This window comes from Mobula hypostoma, chromosome X2 (genome assembly GCF_963921235.1).
Source record: "Mobula hypostoma chromosome X2, sMobHyp1.1, whole genome shotgun sequence".
Lineage (NCBI taxonomy): Eukaryota > Metazoa > Chordata > Chondrichthyes > Myliobatiformes > Myliobatidae > Mobula > Mobula hypostoma.
The window spans coordinates 37,860,901-37,882,786 of NC_086129.1; the positions used below are offsets into that span (position 1 = coordinate 37,860,901).

The 21,886-nt window shown below is 42.9% G+C and overlaps 1 protein-coding gene across 4 annotated transcripts in view; it reads right to left on the minus strand.

Annotated features, from left to right (window-relative positions):
- Window positions 1–21,886, minus strand: part of nectin1b (nectin cell adhesion molecule 1b) — a 544,761-nt gene that overhangs the window by 30,806 nt on the left and 492,069 nt on the right. For all 4 annotated transcript variants that reach the window (XM_063038123.1, XM_063038120.1, XM_063038124.1 and 1 more), the window contains exon 7: window positions 21,192–21,276. In XM_063038123.1, the coding sequence (XP_062894193.1) occupies window positions 21,192–21,276 (85 nt within the window). The remainder of the gene's footprint in view (window positions 1–21,191; window positions 21,277–21,886) is intronic.

Consider the following 21,886-nt stretch of genomic DNA (forward strand, 5'->3'; position numbering starts at 1 on the left):
GTCCCAGTTCCCCCTAATACTCAATTCCTTGAACTATGGAGTATTTATCTATCCCCACCTTAACTAACAACCTGGTCTCCTCAAGTACTAGGAGCAGAGAATTTCAGAGATTGACTACTCTCGGCTGCTCAATCCACTGGACAACTCACTGGATTCATCCATTGTTAAAGATACACTATGAAAAGATTCCACCACCTGCAAGAGAGATAGATTTTCAGATAGACAAATGATGCCTCAGGTTACCTATGAGAGAAACTGTGTCCTAACATTCTTGAGAATCTGAGCATAACCCGGAAATTAACTATCTACTTTTTTTAATCAATAAGTGGATCTAAAAATGACTACAGAGATGGTCACCTAGAGTATTAAGTTATGCTACTTGGTTCTTGAAGTAACAAACTAGGTTAGGACTTTAACATAATCAGCAGCCATTTAATACAACAGGTAACATCATTACAAGATACTCAAACATTCCCAGTTATTATACCGCCAACACAATCACTCAGAATTACCACAACACAAAAAGCTCAACAACAGGAATTATTACACCACTACACATGTAGACCTATTACAGAATCACATCTGAATTACAGCATTCAGTAATCAGTTGAAACAGAACTACATTGATATCTATTACAGAGCTCAATATTCACAGAACCTTACCTGCGTTTAGCTACAATATATGGCTTTCAGTACTCAATTAATGTACCAGTACATCATTAGCCAACTGTTACAGTACAGCCAGTAGTCTACATCACAAACTGTATTAAAGTAGAGTAGTTGTCCACTGGTGATAGCGTAAATGGATCTAGTAATGCTGCTTGCACTGTTAGGTGACCATGGATTGGAAGCCTGTGATCAGTGGTGTACCACAGGGATCGGTGCTGGGACCCTCGCTGTTTGTGGCACGCATTGGATGTGAATATCGAGGTTTGATTGGTACGTTTATGAACAACATAAAAATTGGGGGTGCTGCTGATGGTGAGGAGGACAGTCGCAGGCCACAAAATGATATTGGAGACATAAGAGGCTGCAGAAGCTGGAGGAGCTGTAATGGGGCAGCAGAGTGGCATTACAGTGCCAGCGACCCAGGATCAATTCCTGCCACCGTCTGTACAGAGACATACCGCCCTCCCCGCAAGGGTAGCGGCACAGGTAGATAGGGTGTCAAAGAAGGCATAATAGGATGTGTGTTTTCATTAGCCAGGGCATAGAATATAAAAGCACAGAGGTCTTGGAACACTGATTAGTCCACACTGGAATATTGTGTACCGTTCTGGTTGCCACAGTATAAGGATGTGAATGCACTAGAGAGGGCGCCGAGGAGATTCGCCAGGATGGAATGTTTCAACAGAGACTGGAAAGGCTGGGCTTGTTTTCCTTCGAGCAGAGGAGGGATCTGATAGACATATACAAATTATGAGAAGGGATAGGACAGATAGTAAGAAATTCTACCCTGTGGCGGAACTGTCAAACACCGAAAGGCACAGGTTTAAGGTGAGGAGTAAGAGGCTTATCATGGATCTGAGGAAGAATACTTCCATCCAGCTTGCAATCTGGAAAATGCTGCGTGATGAAGTGAAAGATGGTGGAACTGTCACAATGTTTAAGAAGAATTTGGAAGAGCTTTGCAATTGCTGAGCTATAAATGGTAATGGACTAAGTGCTGGTAAGTGGACAGTATGGGTAGGACTGATGATTAACATGGCATGGTGGGTTAAAGAACCTCTTGCTGTGCTGTAGGAATTTATAGAATGAATGGATTGTCATTAATAACAAACTGTCCTTCAGGTAGAAAACACAATGTCCCTTTGCAATTTGGTCTACATCATACAATTGACATCTAAATCCCTATGTCATTGAGCGTGAGACAATAAATGAAATGCTCTAGTACCACTTAAATTTCTAGCAAAATTAAGGAACATATTGACATAATTACGCTGGACAACAAAAATTTTGCTTCCTGAATACTTTTGGGTGTACCTTATGGCTGCTGATCATAAAAATCACCATGAAATTTCCCTATCACACCATTTAAAAAAAAACACCTATATTTGTTATTTTCAATTTGTAATTCAAGTCAGAGTAACTGTTGCCAAGATTAAGGAAAGCATTTTTGTTGGTCCACAAATCAAATGGGTCATCAATGACACGTAATTCAAAGAACTTCTAGTGGGACTGGAGAAAATTGCATGGAAGGCATTGAAGGATGCTGAGAATTTTCTTGGCAACTACAGAGCACCAAACTACGTGCAGCTGGTTGACAACATGCTTCAAGCACACAAAACCATGAAGTGCGACATGTCACTAAAGATTCATTTTCTGCATTTCCATTTAGACCCCTTCCCTGCAAATCGAGCAAATGCAATATCACAGGGGCAGCATCCCATCAGCAGTTACCTTTAATAATATCACATCAGGGTTCTGTACAGAGAGCAGCCATTCAGTCACTCATGACTTTACTGGCATTTTTAAGTAATGATTCAATTTAGTCCCAGTGCCTGATTCTCCATCGTAACCTAGCAAATTGGTTCTCATCAGATTTATGCTCCATTTGCCTTTTAAAATTTCCTGTTGGATCTGATCATGCCATAGATAATAAAAGCCCTTTGTTGAAATTCTGGTTATTGACTGTTGACTCTATCAAAAATTATTTTCAATATCAATGTTTCTGTTACATTTTGTAATTTCAAAACAGAAAACTAATTGAAGGAAAAAAACAAGGGAGCCTGAGAGATGCATGTAAACTTCATTTTTACTTTAAGCGAGGTATGCAAATATGGTGCATTTTTACAGAAAACCTGTAACTCATTATTTAAACAAAGAATGCCTAACAAAAGATATATAACTCAAATATTACTGAAAAATTACCTACACAACACCCTTCCCTGCTTAGCTATAAACTCCAACTCAATATAGAATATATATATATATAGGCATCCGTTAGTCTCATGAGACCATGGATTTGCGCCTTGGAAGGTTTCCAGGGCGCAGGCCTGCGCAAGGTTGTATGGAAGACCAGCAGTAGCCCATGCTGCAAGTCTCCCCTCTCCACGACACCGATGTTGTCCAAGGGAAGGGCATTAGGACCCATACAGCTTGGCACCGGTGTCGTCGCAGAGCAATGTGCGGTTAAGTGTCTTGCTCAAGGACACACCCGCTACCTCAGCCAAGGCTCGAACTAGCAACCTTCAGATCACTAGACGAACGCCTTAACCACTTGGCCACGCGCCAACACAATTTAGAAGGTAGAATGTATCTCAACTTATATACATATAATACGGCTACTGTATGGACATCCACTGCAGAGTAAATTTTAAATTGTCCCATTTAGGCCTAAAGATTTAATCACTATGGAGGAGTTCTTGCTTTTGTGGGATAATGTCATTCCTGACTAGAGGGATCACTCTGCTTGGCAAGAGAAACTTGTGGCTGTGAAACAATTTCAGGTTCTGGGACCTCCTCCTCTGTGGTTGAAGGATTTAACTCTGGGACTGCAGGAAGTGGCCCTGACAGCTCTGAATACCTTTTTTCTGAACATGTTGGCATTTTGAACAGTGCATGGCAAGCTGCTTGATCCTCTTATCTATCCCAGGCCACCAGACAATGTTTCAAGCCAACGCTTTCATTTTGACTATGCCTAGATGACTAGCATGTAGCTTTGTCCAATACTTTAGCCTTCTGCTTGGATGGTATATTAACTCTCAATCCTTACATAAGGCAACCTCTGTCAAGGGCAAGTTCACCCTGGACCTGGTAAAAATGGGGGATCATTCCAACCATTTTGGGTTGCCAGATAGACCTGAGACAGTGTGTGGTCTTTTCTGGTTTCCCTTTTTGATCATCTCTGCTGTAATAGGGAGACTTTTGATTTATGTTAGGGAGAATACGTCAAGAGGAATGTCCTTTTTGTAAGTTTTTCAGGTATTTCCTTTTCCAAGGGTAAACGGGACAATCCAACAGCATTTCCATGATTAGTTATCCTCTTGAATTCAATTTTGTAGTTGTGTCCTCCAAGAAACAGAGCCCACCTCTGCATTGGTGCTGCTTCTGTCAGTGGAACACCCGTCGGTGGATTGAAAATGGACACCAGTGGTTGATGATCAGTAATGAGGGTAAACCCTTTCTCATACAAGTACTGGTTGAAGTGTTTCACACACGAAACCTGACTCCAGGCCTCTCTGTCAATCTGTGCATAATTTTTCTCTGCAATAGTAAGGGAATGTGATGCAAAGACAATGGGGTGTTAACTTCCATCACTCATAACATGTGACATGGCTGCACGTATACCATAAGGCGAGGCATCACAGGCAAGCTTCACTGGATAATGTGGATCATAATGTGTGAGTACAGTGTCTGATGTCACCATTTCCTTTTTGAAAGCCACCTCACACTGCTTTGTTCATTGCCATTTCTTCCCAATCTGTAGTAATGAATTCAAGGGGTGGAGCGCAGTAGCTGGGTTTGGCAGGAACCTGTTATTTTAATTGACACATCCTTTGATTTGACCTTGGGGCAGCTACCACTGCTTGAACTTTCTCAGCACAATTGTGCAAACCTTGTGTGTCAATGGTGTGACCACAGTAAGTGATGCTTGGTTTAAAGAATTCACGTTTTGTCTGGCAATGTCGGGACCCCAAGTGCAGAGGAAAGACAGACTCCGATGTAGAGACAGTGATGAGATTTCATTCATAAGAATTCCAAAAGAACATCGGTGGCTCAGCTGAGCGACACCAAGAGAATTAACATTCTCAAAACTAAGACCCTGCGATCAGCACTAATTGGGTGTCCATTTAAATAATACAAGAAACACGGAATCCCCAAGCCTATCAAAATAAACAACAAGTTTTAAAAGAAAACACTAGGACACCACATTATAAAGAGTGAGTCGCTTAAGGAAAACACAAGGAACTTGAAATGATTAACGATGTTTGTTAAACAACAATGAACTAATTCAGGTGCTCTTAAAAACCTTGGAACCCAACACTGTCCAGAGCCCCATATAGGCCCGAAGAGCTCAGTACAGTACACCACTCCCTATGGCGGCAGCTGATAGCCCAAGGAGACCTAAAAACTTGAGATTCAGGGACAACTCAAGAGAGCTGGGGAACTCGAGAAGCAGAGAGACCTGAGAAAATTCAAGAGGCAGAAAGACATGGGGAACCTCGACAGAGATCTGGGAACCTTGAGATAGACTTAGGAGTCCTCGAGATGGGGACAACATTGAAAAAACATTGGAAACCTTGAAAAATCCTTGAAAGCCTTGAAGTCCTGGGAAACCTGCAGAACCTTGATGACCTTGAGAACCTTGAACACTTAGACTGGGATGCTGAGTCACAGGAACAGCCTTGAGACCCGGAAACTTGAATCCTTGAACTCACAGTATTTTACCATTCACTATTTTTCCAGAGGCAATTAGGATACAGAAGGCTGAACTCTCAATTTTACAGTTTGAGACAGCATAGACAGATTCTTCTTATCACTGAGAGCTAGCTGGCTCTCTGTAGATCTGTTTCATTTGTGACATGAAAGATCAGTTTTCGCAGTCTGTACCATGATTTTCAACCAGAGGTTAACTATAACGTAGCTTACTCTTGACAGGGTTACTTTACTTGTGTGTTTGCACACTCCAGCGAGGGATCAGCTTTTGGAGCAGGGCACTTCAGAGTTACCACCTCAAACTACTGTTTCAGGACACAGTTGTACATTGGAAAATTGGTTACCATTAGCATCACTCATCAGAACAGACAGACAGGAATTATGTATTGTAAAAAAATTAGTCCATCCCACTGCAGTTGGTGGCATATAAGCTTACTTCAATTATTCCGAATCGTGTCCTTCAGAACATTGATTTGACATTAACAAAGGTGTTTTGTTAGTTGCAAGGAATAACATCAAGAAAGGGCAAGTTCTTACAAAATTTATACTATTGACTTGAATGTTGATTTGTTGAATCAAACAAATTTTATCGATAAGCTTGCTTGAAGCACTCAATAGTTATGCAGACCTAAGTCACGGGACCCCGATGCTGGGAACCTGGGTACTTACAACCTGAAAAGCTCAGAACAAAAACCAGAGAAACTCAGAACGTAGACTAGAGAAGCTCAGAACGTGGACTCGAGACACTTGGAATGTAAACTTGAGAAACTCAGAATGTGCACTTGTAAAGAACAGCTGTGGCTCGATCAAGTGACACAGCGAGAAGTAACGTTCTCAAAAATAGGATCCTGTGAATAGCAGTAATTGGGCGACCGCTTAAATAATACAAGTAACACGGAACCTCAAAGCCTATCAAAATAAACATAACAAGCTTAAGCAGGGAACACCAGGAGACCACATTATAAAGAGTGAGTCGCTAGAGAAAACCACAAGGAACTCTGAACGATTAGTGACGCTCATTAATCAACAATTAATCAATTCAGGTGCTCCACAGACCTCAGAACCCAATGCTGTCTGGAGCCCAGCACAGGCCCGAAGAGCTCATGACACACTAGTTCCATTGTGTTCTGAGCCCATAGTCTTGAAATCTTTTTAACACTGTCTTGAGATTTTGGAGATGTTCCTTCTTATCCTTACTAGTAACAATTATGTCATCCAGGTAGCATTGAGTGCCTGCGTAGCCTTGTATCACCTGGTTGAAAGCTTTCTGCAAGAGTGCAAGTGCAGATGTTACTCCAAAAATAAGCCTTTTGTAGCGATAAAGTCCTTTGTGAGTGTTTATGGTGAGAAACACTTTGGACTCTTCTTCCATCTCCATCTGTAGGTAAGCCTCAGCTAAGTCCACTTAGTTTTTACTACATACAAGCCCAATGTGGCTTGTTGGTTATTGTATTTCACTGTTACAATGTCATTCTCACAGGATTTATCTTTGCTCCAGTAGAAGTTCTTAGTTGGGTATCTGCAGGCTTCAGTTCATTATCTTTGACGCTGTTCAAACTCATTTTGTGGAATGTCTGAAACAGCCAAGCCAATGTCCAATTCCATTTTAATTAATTTACCATTCACTTCTGAATATTGCTTGGCTCTTGTTAGTTTTCACATAGTAAACCTCAAGGCTACATAGTCCTGTGTCACTCTCATCAATATCAGATTTTTCATCAACAGCATGGAGATTAGTGGAACTGCAACTTTTGAAACTGCAATTTGGCTTTTTACCTTTCCCCTTCCCTGTGCAGTCCATTTACTTTTGTCTGCCTGGCATGCTCTTTGTATGTATCCTACTTTGTTGCATTTTCTGCAAGTTTCACTTTTAAATCTGCTCTTTTAAATGTGAATTGTGCTTCAGCCATGATGCATTTTTGAATGCTTTCTTGTAGGATTCCACAAACTAAATGATCTCTCAAATATCATTACGAAACTGTGCAATGCATCACTAAACTGACAATGCTCAAACAATTTCTTCAATTCAGCCATGTCAGCTGAAATGGACTCCCATTACTTTTGAATTCACATATGGAACCTCAAGTGTTCTGCACTCAACAATGGTTTTGGTTCTAAGAGTTTCTGCATTACTTTCATGATATCAGCAAAGTTCATGTTGACTGGTTTGGTTAGAGCCGTTAAACTTTTAAGCAAACTGTATGCACTTCCACCAATAGCACTCATCAATACTCCAATCACAAACAAGAGAATATCTGCAGATGCTGGAAATCTAAGCAACACACACAAAATGCTGGAGGAACTCAGCAGGCCAGGCAGCATTTATGGAAAAGAGTACAGTCAACATTTCAGGCTGAAACGTCAAATGTACTCTTTTCCATAGATGCTGCCTGGCCTGTTGAGTTCCTCCAGCATTTTGTGTGTGTTGCTTTAAAATACTGCTCAATTCTCTCTGTCTACAACATCCAATTATTTCTTGTGCAATGAAACGTGGCTATCTTTCTGTATGTAACCAGCCATTTCTGTTTTTTAGAAAAAATTATGATTATTGTCACCTGGTACTCATTCTTTATGAACTCGTGAATTCATCTGTTTTCTGCCATTTTTTAAAACTCAACTGCCTTTCTCTTCCCCTTGTGAAGAAACAAAAACGTTACACTTTTTAAAAAATTTGAACTTCTCTCTGTGCTCTTTTTTTAACTTGAAAATCTTGCTGCCTTTTGCTTCCCCCTACTGTTTCTTGCTGCACTTTTTAAAAAACTTGAATATCTCACTGTGCTTCAACATGTAGGTAGTCATCTCGGGTTCATTTAAAACTTCCTTGTTGCCACTGTTGTTTTGTAAATCCAAAACATAAAACAAATTGCAAGAAAAATCATGGGAACCTGAGAGATGCGTGTTAACTTTGTTTTTACTTTAAGTGAGGCACACACATATGGTGTGGTGGTGTAATGACGTATTCCATTCACATACTTTTACATATAACCTGTAATAAGTTATTTAAACAAACAAAGAATGCTTAGCCAAACAATATATTTACAATATTACTCAAATATTGCTGAAATATTAACGACACAGCAGTTTCAGTTAAGAGGAGAGACTGGATAGTTTGAGTTGGTTTTCCTTGGAATAGAGAAACTGAGAATGGGCCTGACAGAGGTATAAATAATCATGAAGGTCATAGATAGGGTGGATCGTGAGAGATTTGTTCCCCTTGGCAAGTGTGTCTAAAACCACAGGGTCTGGATGTATTGTAAAGAGTAAGAGGTTTAGAGGAGATTAGAAGAAAACTTCTTTCACTCAGAGATTATTTGCAGAGCAGAATGCACTGCCTAAGAAAGTAGTGGAGAGAGGTACTCTTACAACATGCCAAAGCATTTGGATGAGTGCTTGAATCGTCAAGTTACACAAGGCTACGGAGCAATGGGATGAGCTCATTACTGGGGCTGGAGTAGATGGGACCTTGATGGTCAACGTGGATATGGTGCGCCAAAGAGTCTGTTACAGTGCCATATGACTCTATTAATTGGTCTCTCTTTGATCTTCTCTCCTATAAAGAGAATATTTCAGGTCCTCATAACTGGTATTCCTCATCTCTGAAACATGTTGGTAAAGCTCTTCTGTTTCTTTTTTATCTTCATGTGGTGTGCAGAAGTGTACATAGTAATCCAGCCAAGGTTTAACTGTCTGGCTCATTTTATGTACATTAGTGATTAGTTATTACCTTTGAGATACTCAGTGTAATGACAAAAGAAACTTGAGCTCACATTTCCAACTTTGCTCAACATCCTGTTCACTCTCTCACGGTGGTGTCTGAAAAGAGGATGCTGTCCAAGTTGCATGCCATCTTGGACAATGTCTCCCATCCACTACATAATGTACTAGTTGGGCACAGGAGTACATTCAGCCAGAGACTCATTCCACTGAGATGCAACACTGAGCATCATAGGAAGTTATTCCTGCCTGTGGCCATCAAACTTTACAACTCCTCCCTTGGAGGGTCAGACATCCTGAGCCAATAGGCTGGTCCTGAACTTATTTCCTGGCATAATTTGCATATTACTATTTATGGTTTTATTACTATTTAATTATTTATGGTGCAACTGTAATGAAAACCAATTTCCCTCGGGATCAATAAACTATGACTATGACTATACCTGGAATAAACACCTACCTCCAGCCATGATTCTAATTATTTCCTGACAAACCCTTGTCTTCTAAGCTCACCAAATCCAAGGTCAAACTTAATAATGTTTGTATCCTACCCAGACCATCCTATTTAATCACCACTAGCTCCCAACACAGCAACAGTAGTATGAAAACTTTTAATCCATAGTCTCATCTATTCTCTCTCTAGGCTTCCAGCAGCATTGTAACTCCCAAGGATTCTACACTCCTCTTGAGCACACTGCCTTTAAATGTTTTACCATGCCTTCAGTCTCTAAGGTTTAAGCTTTAGCATTCCCTTCCTAAACTACTCCAGCTCTCTGAATTTATCTTTAAGATGGTTTTCTACCCCACTTTTTCCTCTTTCCTCTACAACGGAGAAACTAAACAGGATTGGATGAGAATTTTGTGGAGCACCTGCATTCAGTGTTCACAATGTGATCTCCTCTACATTGGAGAAACCAAATGCAGCTTGGGTGACCACATTGTGGAGAAACTGTGTTCAACCAATAAGGGCACCCTAAGCTTCGCACTGCCTGCCATTTTAATTTTCCACCTCTCCCACTCCGACTTTTAAAAGTCTGTGTCCTACTGTATTACAGTAAGGTCCAATATAAGCTCAAATAATCGCATCTCAACTTCTGTCTGGGCATGTAGCAGCCTTCTGGACCCAATATTGAATCCTACAATGTTAGGTAACTTTCCGACATCTACACTTTTTTTTTGTTTTCTCCTCCTTAAAATGGTTGTGTCAAATTTTGTTTGATATTGTTCCTTTGATGCATCATACCCACAGCAGTGTTGTTTTGGGTGTTCAGGGACAAGATGTGGGATATTAGCCACTTGGCCTGAATGTCCTCCCAAAGGGCTGTAAATTCCCACAATATTATTTGACAAGGCATAACCTATAAAACAGAAGAGGACGGGAGCAACACAAAAGATGCCGGAGAAACTCAGGGGGTCAGGCAGCATCCAACAGAGTGAAATGGACAGTCGATGTTTCAGGTTGAGACCCTTCAGCTGATTTGCTGAGTTACTCAGGCATCTGCAGCCTCCTGTGGCTCCAGAAGAATACGGGAACCTTTGATGTAAGTATGATAATTGTGGTTTGGCCCCAAGTGATTAAATCATTGATTTCATCCCAATAAATCTAATCAGCAGCTATTCTAATTCCCCACCTCTATTTTAAATGAGATGCTTATTAGCAATTTGCTTCAATTGTGGCCAGTAATTTAATTAAGTACCGAGCAGAAATTAAATGTCATAGCGATTGTGTCACCATGAGACTTCCAGCCTGGAGTTTTTCTCTAACCTATATCAATCTACCTTTCCATCTTTCTATCTTTCTCTCTGTCTCTCTGGCCACTGTAAGCAGCTCTTCCCTGAGTCTCTTTACAGAAATCTGATGCAGTTGTATTGAACGTAGCTCTTACATTTGATTTTGGTTATCCCATGCTTCCCTGTGAGTGCCTTATGCTGTCATACTGAGTACTGGTGAGACCAGTAAAACCTGTTCTCAATAATATGAATAATCCACTATCCTGAATGTGAGGAAACCCATTAACTTCTTCAAATGTATCACTTAAAAAGTGGAGAGAGGAACAGGCCCTGTTTTGCTGCTGAACATGGTGGGCATGCTCGGTTGGTGCCAGAATGTGTGGCGACCCTTACTGGCTGCCCCCAGCACATCCTTAGGTTGTGTTGGTTGTTAACTCAAACAATGCATTTCACCATATGTTTTGATGCACCTCTGATAAATTAATGAATCTGAATGTAAAAATAAATGATTCCTGATTGATTTCAGAAAGTCTGTATTTTGACAGGGGACATGATGTATCTGTGGACGTTAATGCGTCTTTTCGTAATTCCAAGAATTGTACATTCCACTGAGAAAAGTCCATGGTAAAGTGATTCGTTAGTGAGTATCTAATGAAGTTAAGGAAAGTATTAGATTATAAGAAGCAATCTATTATTGGGTAGTTTAACAGTTGACTGTCTTTTTGGAAAATACTGAGTTTCCTGTGGTTTCATTGGCTAAATCTATTCAATGCCCAAGTAGTATCAAGGTACACAGAGCAGAAGATACCCAACTCCATGTGCTTCTGGTGAGAACAAGGTTTCACGTCTCACTGGGAACAGTAAGTAGGATTCATAGTGTTGTGGATGGTGGGTAGGATCAATTACCAGCACTGGTAATAATGAACAGACTAATGAATACTGCTCAGGAGACAATGCCACTGGTAACAGTGAATATCATTCACTGTCACAACGGGAAGAGTGAAGAAATTCCAGAGCTACGCCAGATGCACTAGTGATAGTGAACAAACTCGGAGTCACTAGTAATAGTGAGTGGGGCTCTCTGCCACACTGGCGAAGTCAGGATCCGTGACACCGTGAGAATAGTGAAGCTCAACCCTCGCAAGGAGCCAGATCAAATGCAGTGGTGACCATTGAGAAGCATTATTGATACTGAGAAGAAGAATGCTCTCTGATAGATTCTTCAGTTTAGCTCTGTGATTTCCAACTACACGCTTTTCAATAAAGTAACAAGTCATTTTATTCCATAAAAGAGGCACAGTTTGTCCTTGTCAGACTTTGCATTTGAGATGCACAGACTGCAAATGAACTTGCTCAAATGGAGCATGCTTCCCTATTTATAACTCTTTCTGTAGCTAATCAATTTTCCTGACAAAGAAGTAAAATATTTCGCCTGAACCTTTCAGGGCAGGTTCCCCATGTTTACCATTTCTAGCACACCAGGTACCTCCTGCTGAGGGAGATTGGACATTAGAACCCACTCCGGTATCTGTTCTGGGCTCCAGACCCTCCTCCACTCAGAAAGACTATAACTCTGTTAGTGAGTCCTTGGAGAAGATATCCAGGGACATGGTCAAATTAGCAGTGGTCACTCTTTTGTTCCCTATAAACAATGGCCTGGGACCCAGTAAATAAGAGGGGGAAAACTTAAAGGGGTTTTTGCAGAGCAAATTTGTTACACGGGGCGTGGTGGCTGCTTGGAACCTGCTGTCGAGGGCGGTGGTGGAAGCAGATATGATGGAGGTGTTTAAGAGGCTTTAAGATAGATATGTAAATATTCAGGGAAAGGAGAGTAATGGTTCATGTGGAGGCAGGAGCAGTTAGTTTAATTTGGCATTGAGTTTGGCACAGATGTCTTGGGTCATGGGGCCTGCTCCTATGCTATGGGTGTTCTGGGGGTGCTAAAGTACAGAGATAGTGGCCAGATATCAAGATATTGGGGCGAGCTCAGATATTGGTGTTCTGATCAGACAGCAGGCTGCATGTATGTGCCGGGACAAAGTGGAGAGCCCACACACTGGCAGAACTCGCAGAGTCTGAGAGACTGCCCAGAGGTCGGCAGACTTCCAGACACCAGGGGAGTAACCAGATACGGCGAGAATGGCCCATAAAACAGCAAGAGGTAATGGGAGAGTGCCTAGTCACAGGCCTAAATGATCTGATAATGGGAGAAAGCAAAGGGTGCCCTGGTACAGGAAGAATGCCCAACATTATGGGTGCTCAGAAACACACTGGGCACAAACTGCAGGCAGCAGTGTCCCAGATACAAGAACTCAAGGGCACTGAGCTCTCAGATGTGCTCGGAGAATGACAGGAACCAGGGTGAGCTGGCAGACACTGGGGGAGTTCCCAAGCGCTCAGCGATTGCCCAGACAGTATGAGTGCCCAGACGTCAGCAGACTGCCCTGGAACCCAGTGGACCGTCCGAATACTGGGGGTACATCTGACCCACAGCAGAAAGCACTCAGAGCATGTGTTCAGCTCAATATGACAGCCGGTGAAGATGAGTGCTGAAGCTGAGAGGGTCTCTCCGCTTCAGGTAGAGTGATATATATCTAGCTCTACCTTTCCCAGCCTTTGCATCCACTTTGACCGGCTCTGTCGCTGGGCCCTATGTTTCACAGCACCATCTCAGCTTGTAAAAGAAAACTAAAAACTCTCAACACGTCCACCAACAGCCAACTGCATTCAAATATCGCCATTAACAATCCAGGGGATTCTAAAGAGTTTCACCCGCCAAGTTTTTAATTTACTTTAGGGACACAGCGATGGTCGCAGGTCCTTCAACCCAATGAGGCCACGCCGCCCATTAACATCCGTGTGACCAATTAACCAACTAACCCATACGTCTTTGGACTGGAGGGGGATCCACAGTACCCAGCGGAAACCAACGCAGTCATGGGGCGAACATACAAACTCCTTACAGACAGAGGTGGATTTGAGCCCAAGTCACGGGTGCTGTAATAGGGTTAGACTATTGTAATATAAGGAAATGCAGGTAGAAATTCGTGTTTAACAAACTCCTGCATAGAGCAGGGTGAAGGCGATCATCTCCTGTGCAGTGGGTTGAGTATTCCAATTCGATCCAGTGTAATGTGAGAACTCTCCTCTACATTCTCCGATGCTTTGCATTGGCAAACAAGCATGGGAAAGGTAGCTTTTCCAAAAGCCGCAGTGAGACACTCAGAAGGTATGTCTGCAGCCTGTGTGAACCAATGCATTGGCACTTTAACCCAAGGCCTTATCTGCAAAGAAGATGATATAAAGGTAGGAAAATCTTGCTACAACCGTACAGAGTGTTGCTGAGATCATACAAGGAAAACAGCAAAAAATTTTAGTCTTTTTGACAAGGAAAGCACCTTTGCACTGGATATAATCCAAATAAGATTTATGAGCTAGAATTCCTTGGATGAGGTGGTTGGCACAGTAACGTAGCGGTTAGCAGAATGCTATTACAGCGGCAGCGATCAGCAACTGTGGTTCAATTCCCACCGCAGTCTTTGAGGAGTTTGTATTTCTCCCCATGACCATAAGGCCATAAGGTATAGGAGCAGAATTAGGCCATTTGGCCCATCTAGTCTGCTCCGTGATTCCATCATGGCTGATCCTTTTTCCCTCACGGCCCCGATCTCCTACCTTCTCCCTGTATCCCTTCATGCCCCGACTAATTTATCAATCTCTGCCTTAAATATACCCTCCACAGCTGCCTGTGGCAACGAATTCCTCAGATTCACCACTTTCTGGCTAAAGAAATTCCTCCTCATCTCCGTTCTAAAAGGACACCCCTCGATTCTGAGGCTGCATCCTCTCGTCTTAGACGCTCCCACCATAGGAAACATCCTTTCCATATCCACTCTATCAAAGCCTTTCAATACTCGATGGGTTTCAATGAGCTCCCCACCTCATTTTTCTGAGTTCCAATGAGTAAAGGCCCAGAGCCATCAAACACTCTTCATATGATAAACCTTTCAATCCCGGAATCATTTTTGTGAACCACCTTTAAACCCTCTCCAGTGTCATCTCATTAGAAAAGGGGCCCAGACCTGCTCACAAGTGAGGCCTCCCCAGTGCCTTATGAAGCCTCAGCATTGCATCCTTGCTTTAATATTCTAGTCTCACGGGTTTCCTTTGGGTGCTTCAGTTTTCTCCCACATTTCAAAGATGTATGGGTTAAGGCTAATAAATTGTGGGCACGCTATGTTGGCACTGGAAGCATGGCGACACTGACGGGCTTCCCCCTGGCTCATATATGGACTGTGTTGGTCGTTAATACAAATGTATGTTTCACTGTATGTTTTGATGTATACATGACAAATACTCAAAACAAGAGGACATGGCTTTAAGGTAAGGGGTGGGAAGTTCAAGGGGGATATTAGAGGAAGGTTTTTTACTCAGAGAGTGGTTGGTGCGTGGAATGCCTGCCTGAGTCAGTGGTGGAGGCAGGTACACTAGTGAAGTTTAAGAGACTACTAGACAGGTATATGGAGGAATTTAAGGTGGGGGGTTATATGGGAGGCAGGGTTTGAGGGTCGGTACTACATTGTGGGCCGAAAGGCCTGTACTGTGCTGTACTATTCTATGTTCTATAAAGGTAACCTTTCATTTTTAATCTTTAACCTTTAATCTTAATTCTTTACAAAGGTGGCACAGTGGAGCAGTCAGTAGTGCTTCTACCTTACGCCTTCAGGGCTCAAGGTTAAATCCTGACTTTGGGTGCTGTCTGTACATTTTCCCTGTACCCATGTTCCAGGTTCCTGCAGTGTCCCAATGATGCCCAAGATGGTCACTTAATTAGCTATTGTAAATTGCATCCACTGATTGTAGAATCTGGAGGTGCGTTGGGGGTGGTGGGAGAATAAAATGAGATTTGGAAAACGGATGCTTCATGATTGCTGCAGTCTCAGTTGGCCAAAGGGTCTGTTTCTGTGCAGTTATGTGCCATTGATCACATTTACACGGAGCACTGTCACAGTATCCATCACCACCCACCCTCACCACCCAGTCCATGCTCCCTTCTCACTACTGCCATCGAGAAAGAGTTACAGGAGCCTCAGGACCCACACCACTAAGTTCAGGAACAGTTATTAAACGTCAGCCATCAGGCTCTTGAACCAGAGGAGATAACTTCACTCGCTCCATTGCTGAACAGATTCTACAACCTATGGACTCACTATTAAGGACTCTACAATTTTCATTCTTGATATTTATTGCTTATTTATTATTATCATTATTATTTTTTTTCTCAGGTCAAACTGGTCAAACCTGAGCTATGGGCATAGCCAAGCTGTGGAGATTAAATCATTGGATATATCTAATGCAGCAGTTGATACATTCTTGATTAGTAAGGGTATCAAGAATGTATCAACCTTGGGGAGAAGGCAGGAGAATGGGATTGAGAGGAATGATAAATCAGCCATGATGGAATGGAGGAGCAGACTTGATGGGCTGAAGAGCCTAATTTTGCTCCTATATCTTAATGTCTCAGGGAATGTACTGGGTATTCTGTTCCTGCTCCTGTGTAATTACATAATTCAAAAGGCGAGACTAATACCTGCTGAATCACAGGCAAGGCCTGATAAAACTTTGTCAGTAATCGTTTCCTCTTAGAAAGCTGAATGGGCAAATCCTGTCCTTTATTGGAAATCTGGATGGAAAATATAAGTTTAATCCATGGAGGGAGATAAGAAACTGTTTGGAAGCTGGAAGTGCCTCCAGAAGAAAATGTCTACCTGTGACAACAATGTTCCTTTCTTCCTGTAAATGTTGCATTCAGCGTGACTGGCTCCATCCTGCGGGATTGATCCTTTATCTAACAGCAGGTAATGCTTTCTATTTGAAGAAATGTTTGTTGCCATGATATATTTTGTTATTTTATTGCTCATTAGCAATCTCCCTTATCTGTTTTTTTTACAGTTCAGCTGATCAACTCTTGATCATCTTGCTCCAGCAGGGAAGCAGTCAGTGGGAGGCCAGTTCCCTGTGGCCAAGAGATGCTGCCTCAGTTGTTAGAGGGAGGATACTGGATCACTGAGCTGCCATAGCCATCAGGGAACATGAGGAAGATGGCGAGAACTGCCAGTGGTCACAGCTGAGCGTATATTAAAAAGTGCTAGTTCCAAGTGCTTGGAGAATGGACCAGATCTTTTTGAATGAGCCATCAGGATCAAAGTGAGGAAGTAGAATTGGCTGAGGCTCTGTAGCACACACCCCTTAGAGTGAAAGTTCAAGTGTCACTCAGCACAAACATCCAGTCCGCCATTCCAGTATCATATTGAGACTGTGCTGCATTCATTAATCCAGTCTGGAGGCCCAATTCATCCATGCCATCCCAAGTGCCTATCCCATTTGCCTGCATTTGGCCCGTATCCTTCTCAACCATTCTCTTTGCATTGCTGGCGGTGCCATCTTCTAGATCAAAACCAAACTCTCCATCAGCCCTCACAGCAGATACAAGAGATCCCAAGGCATTATTCAGAAGGGCTGGAGTATAGAGCCAGAGTTTGGAGTCATTATTTATCCCCCAACAAACAGCAGTAAAAGCAGCTGACTGCTTGGAGTCAATGAAAATCATTGCCTTTGAACAGTGTCTTAGTGAGAGTCAATGCCAGTGGAACCATACCCCACTGACGGTCAGCTCACATGGAACTGTACTACAGTGAGAGTCAGTGTTCATAGAAATGGACCTCTGTAAGAGTTGGTGCCAGTGACAGTCAGTGTCTGGGGAAATGAACTGAATTGAATTGACTTTATTTCTTACATCCTTCACGTGTATGAGGAGAAAAAATCTTTACGTTACGTCTCCGTCTAAATGTGCAATCATAGTAATTTATAATTAATTTATAATAAATAGAACAGTCAATATAATATAGAGTACACTCAAATCAGGGTGAGTTAATCAGTCTGACGGCCTGGTGGAAGAAGCTGTCCCGGAGCCTGTTGGTCCTGGCTTTTATGCTGTGGTACCGTTTCCTGGATGGTAGCAGCTGGAATAGATTGTGGTTGGGGTGACTCGGGTCCTCAATGATCCTATGGGCCCTTTTTACATACCTGTCCTTGTAAATGTCCTGAATCATGGGAAGTTCACAACTACAGATGCACTGGGCTGTCCACACCACTCTCTGCAGAGTCCTGCGATTAAGGGAGGTACTGTTCCCATACCAGGCAGTGATGCAGCTAGTCAGGATGCTCTCAATTGTGCCCCTGTAGAAAGTTCTTAGGGTTTGGGGACCCATACCAAACTGTACTCCAGAGAGCGAGCACCAGTGGAAATGTATCCCAGCAACAGTCCATGCCCATAGATCTGGACCTCAGTGACAGTCAGTACTGAGGAATAATTCCACTGTCCCAATCAATGACAATAGGCTTGTACACCATTTCAGTTAGTAGTTATGAAACTCTAGTAGTGCAATCACTCATGCCGAGTATGATATGCACCTAAGGGGTTGTCTAATGGTGGGTCTTCAGGTGGCTGTAGAAGCTGATCTGGGTGCCACGGGACTTATTCTGGGATGTTAGGGTGGACTGCCTTAATGAAGAATGTCTGTGGGAAGCGTGGGCAGGCTGATGCACGAGCAGCCACCATACAGTCTTTGGCAGATCGGCGTCAGGATCCAGTGGCATGGACTGCAAGATAACTAGGGACCCTTCACTGCTGTAGCCTTCCTCCACCTTCACTGCCGTTGGGATGTGTCATCATCCTCCACCAGCTCCACCGCTAAGGTCTTGGTTTGATCGCTCTGTCTGGAACCTCCCCCTTGACCTTATCACCATTTGTGACCCTACCAGGAGCTAAGCGCCAGATGGCTAAACTCTAAACGGGACTGCTCTCGTGCTCTCAAGCCCCTTCACCACAAGGTGATGATCCTCAGCGAAGTATGGAACTGGACCCTCAGGACAGTCATGTCCCCTACAGGGAGTCAGTTAGCATGAAACTGCACCACTATTACAGTTCGTGGTTATGGAACTGTGGGCATGTGGCCAAGTGGTTAAGGCATTGGACTAGTGAATTGAAGGTCGTGAGTTCGAGCCCCAGCCGAGGGAACGTGTTGTGTCCTTGAGCAAGGCACTTAATCACACAGTGCTCTGTGACGACACTGGTGCCAAGCTGTATGGGTCCTAATGCCCTTCCCTTAGACAACATTGGTGTCGTGGTGAGGGGAGACTTGCAGCATGGGCAACTGCTGGTCTTCCATACAACCTTGCCCAGGCCTGCGCCCTGGAGAGTGAAGACGTTCCAGGCGCAGATCCATGGTCTCGCAAGACTAACGGATGCCTTTATTTATTATTATTATTATTATGGAACTATAGCCTAGAGAGAGTCAGTACCATGGAGAGTCTGCCTGAGGTGAGGTAAAGTTCAGCAATGACCAATTTTCTTTTCCTCCTGATTGTACTTATGCATTTTGGATGCAGTGGTTGTACTGCTATCAGATTATTCACACTTAGCAAATTGATTATACAGTATATATAAGTGCACCTTAAACAACTGAATATAATATATGGTATGGCTTTGACACATTGTTGTACCAGTAATGCTGTTTAACCAATAAAGTGTGTTCTGTACTGTGCTCTACCTCTGTGGAGTGCATGTGAAAACAGCAACACAAAGAGCCAGCTGACACTACAGACAGAAGTCCAGAAACCGTGTGCCTATCTTACAAACCAGAAAACAGTGGTTTATTACATATTTACAAGCATTTGATGAGCTAGTTCCCTGGGCAATGCAGCCTGTAACCCAATAGTGCTGGGGACAGGTTGGAAAATATGGTCTAGAATCAAAACAAACACTATGTCTGAATACTGCAACTGAAAGGGAGGGGTCTGTGGTGAAACCAGGCGATGGACAGTGACGTGCATGCAGGTGAGAATCTGCACATCCAAAGTGCCTCCCCCAACTCAGGATGTGCCAAAGCCTCTTACAGATACTTAAGTTCAGCCCTTGATGATTAGCGGCCGCTGCAATGTTGAGAAATGCAACAGCGAATCGACATCAAGATCCCACAATCCATAAAGGACTATGTTTGGTGATGGAGACACTGGGTATTGGGGACACTGCCATGTCACTTAACTGTAGCTACGAGATCTTTGACTGCCACCTTTGTCTAATTTCTCATTTTAATCAGCAAGTTAGGAAGTACTACGCTTGCAAGGGTTTTGTCAGTGGGACGGTCCAATTAAAGAGTTTTGCCCATTGAATCAAGACACCCAGACTTTCTCACTTAATCATGGCTGCATGAAGACCAACTTCAACTTAAGCTGTATATATAGCTGAGGTGGTGCTTTATATTATATGGGCAAAGGGCACAAACAAGGGCGCCCTTTAGGTTGACCAAACCACTGAATGACAATTAAATGGAAATGTATTGTTTCCCTTTCAATCGCTGATTTATTGCATGCTTCGTTCTCCTTTTGTTGGGTGGGATGAGGAAGCAAGGGTGGAACTACCATGCCGAAGAGCCATGCTAATTGGATGACAGAGCTGAATGGCTTGTTCTGTTGACATTGTACACACTTTCCTTCGAAGTCTGTTGCCAGTGTTGCCACAATCCAGACCTATCCACTGACATAACCCCAGGGTTCTCTCCCTCTTCTCCTTCCTCACTTCATGGATGGAAATTAATCAGACTGATACGTGTACACATATATGGATACAACACTGCATTAAGTTATTCAGCCCATAGCGCCATGCTGGCTCTCTGCCAAAGATGTCCAATTCATTCCTGCCTTTTCTTCATTGACCTGCAAGATTCCCTTTTTGAAATATTCATCTAATGAATGTTTAAAAGTTACTATTAAATCTGCTTCCAACACTGCTTCAAGGAATGAATTCCAGCTCAAAGCAACTTACTAAGTAAAGTCTTCATTTCACCCGAGGATTTTTGCCATTTATTTCACTGCTGTGCCCTCTCCTCTGGTCGTGAGCCCTCAACTAATGGAAACAGTTTCTCCTGCTACCCATCCACCTGATAATTTTGAACAGTTTTCTTTAACTTGCTCCAGGAAGATAATTCCTGCAAACTAAAATCCTTCATCTATGATATCATTGGACAAAGTCTCTGCTGCATCTTATCAAAGTTCTGATTTCCTCTCAGAGTGAGGTTCCAGAGTTAGGTACAATACCTGTGCCCAGGACTACAGGTGAATTAGTGGTGTGGTGCCAAAGCTGAGGTTGCACAATGAACCCACCCAAGAAAGCTACTGTTCCTCTGAGTGGCCTGCATAACCTCCTACATTCTGGGGTATGTCAGCACAGTGTTTACCCATCTGCCCCACATGCTAACGGTTACCTTACTCAACGGTGGTGGTTAGCAGTTGCATGCCATTGTTACCTGGATATCATCCACTGTCAGGTGACTTTTCATCTCAGTCTTCTTTTCAGGAGGTGGAGGTTTATGGGATGGTGGCAAATCAATCCTGTTTGTGGCAGAAAGATAAACATTTCAGTTCAGGAGCTGCAACCATTGCCTAGACTTCTGCTCAACGCTGGAATATGAATCAATTTCACCTTGAAATTTCAACTCACACCTGTTCAGATCCTTTTCTTTTATAAATTGATGTTATTACCAGGGTGCCATCCAAATGACCCTCACTCCAGCCAGAGTACAAACCATTGGTATAACAGCGGTCCCTACTATCTCCTATTCACACCCTGGAGACAAACCCAGGACATTTCATAAACCTGCATTAATTTCTGTTAATTCGGAGTCGCTGCTGTTTGGCCTCAATCAAATGACAGCTAGGATCACAAGTTAAAGCTCATACACCCACTGAGATACCAGGCCAATATTACAGGCTAACACTTCTTAGTTCAGTGACCCAAGAGGTATGCCCAAAGACAGATGAGGGATTGTAATGAAATTAACACGCTGTCTCGCAGAGAGTGCCCAATATGTGCGTGAGTGCCTCTGGGCCAAATATAACTGACCGCAGAATTATAGAGAAATGAAGGACCACTGTCTGAAACTGAGGGAAAAAGATCAGGGCAACACACACAAAATGCTGCAGGAACTCAGCGGGTCAGACA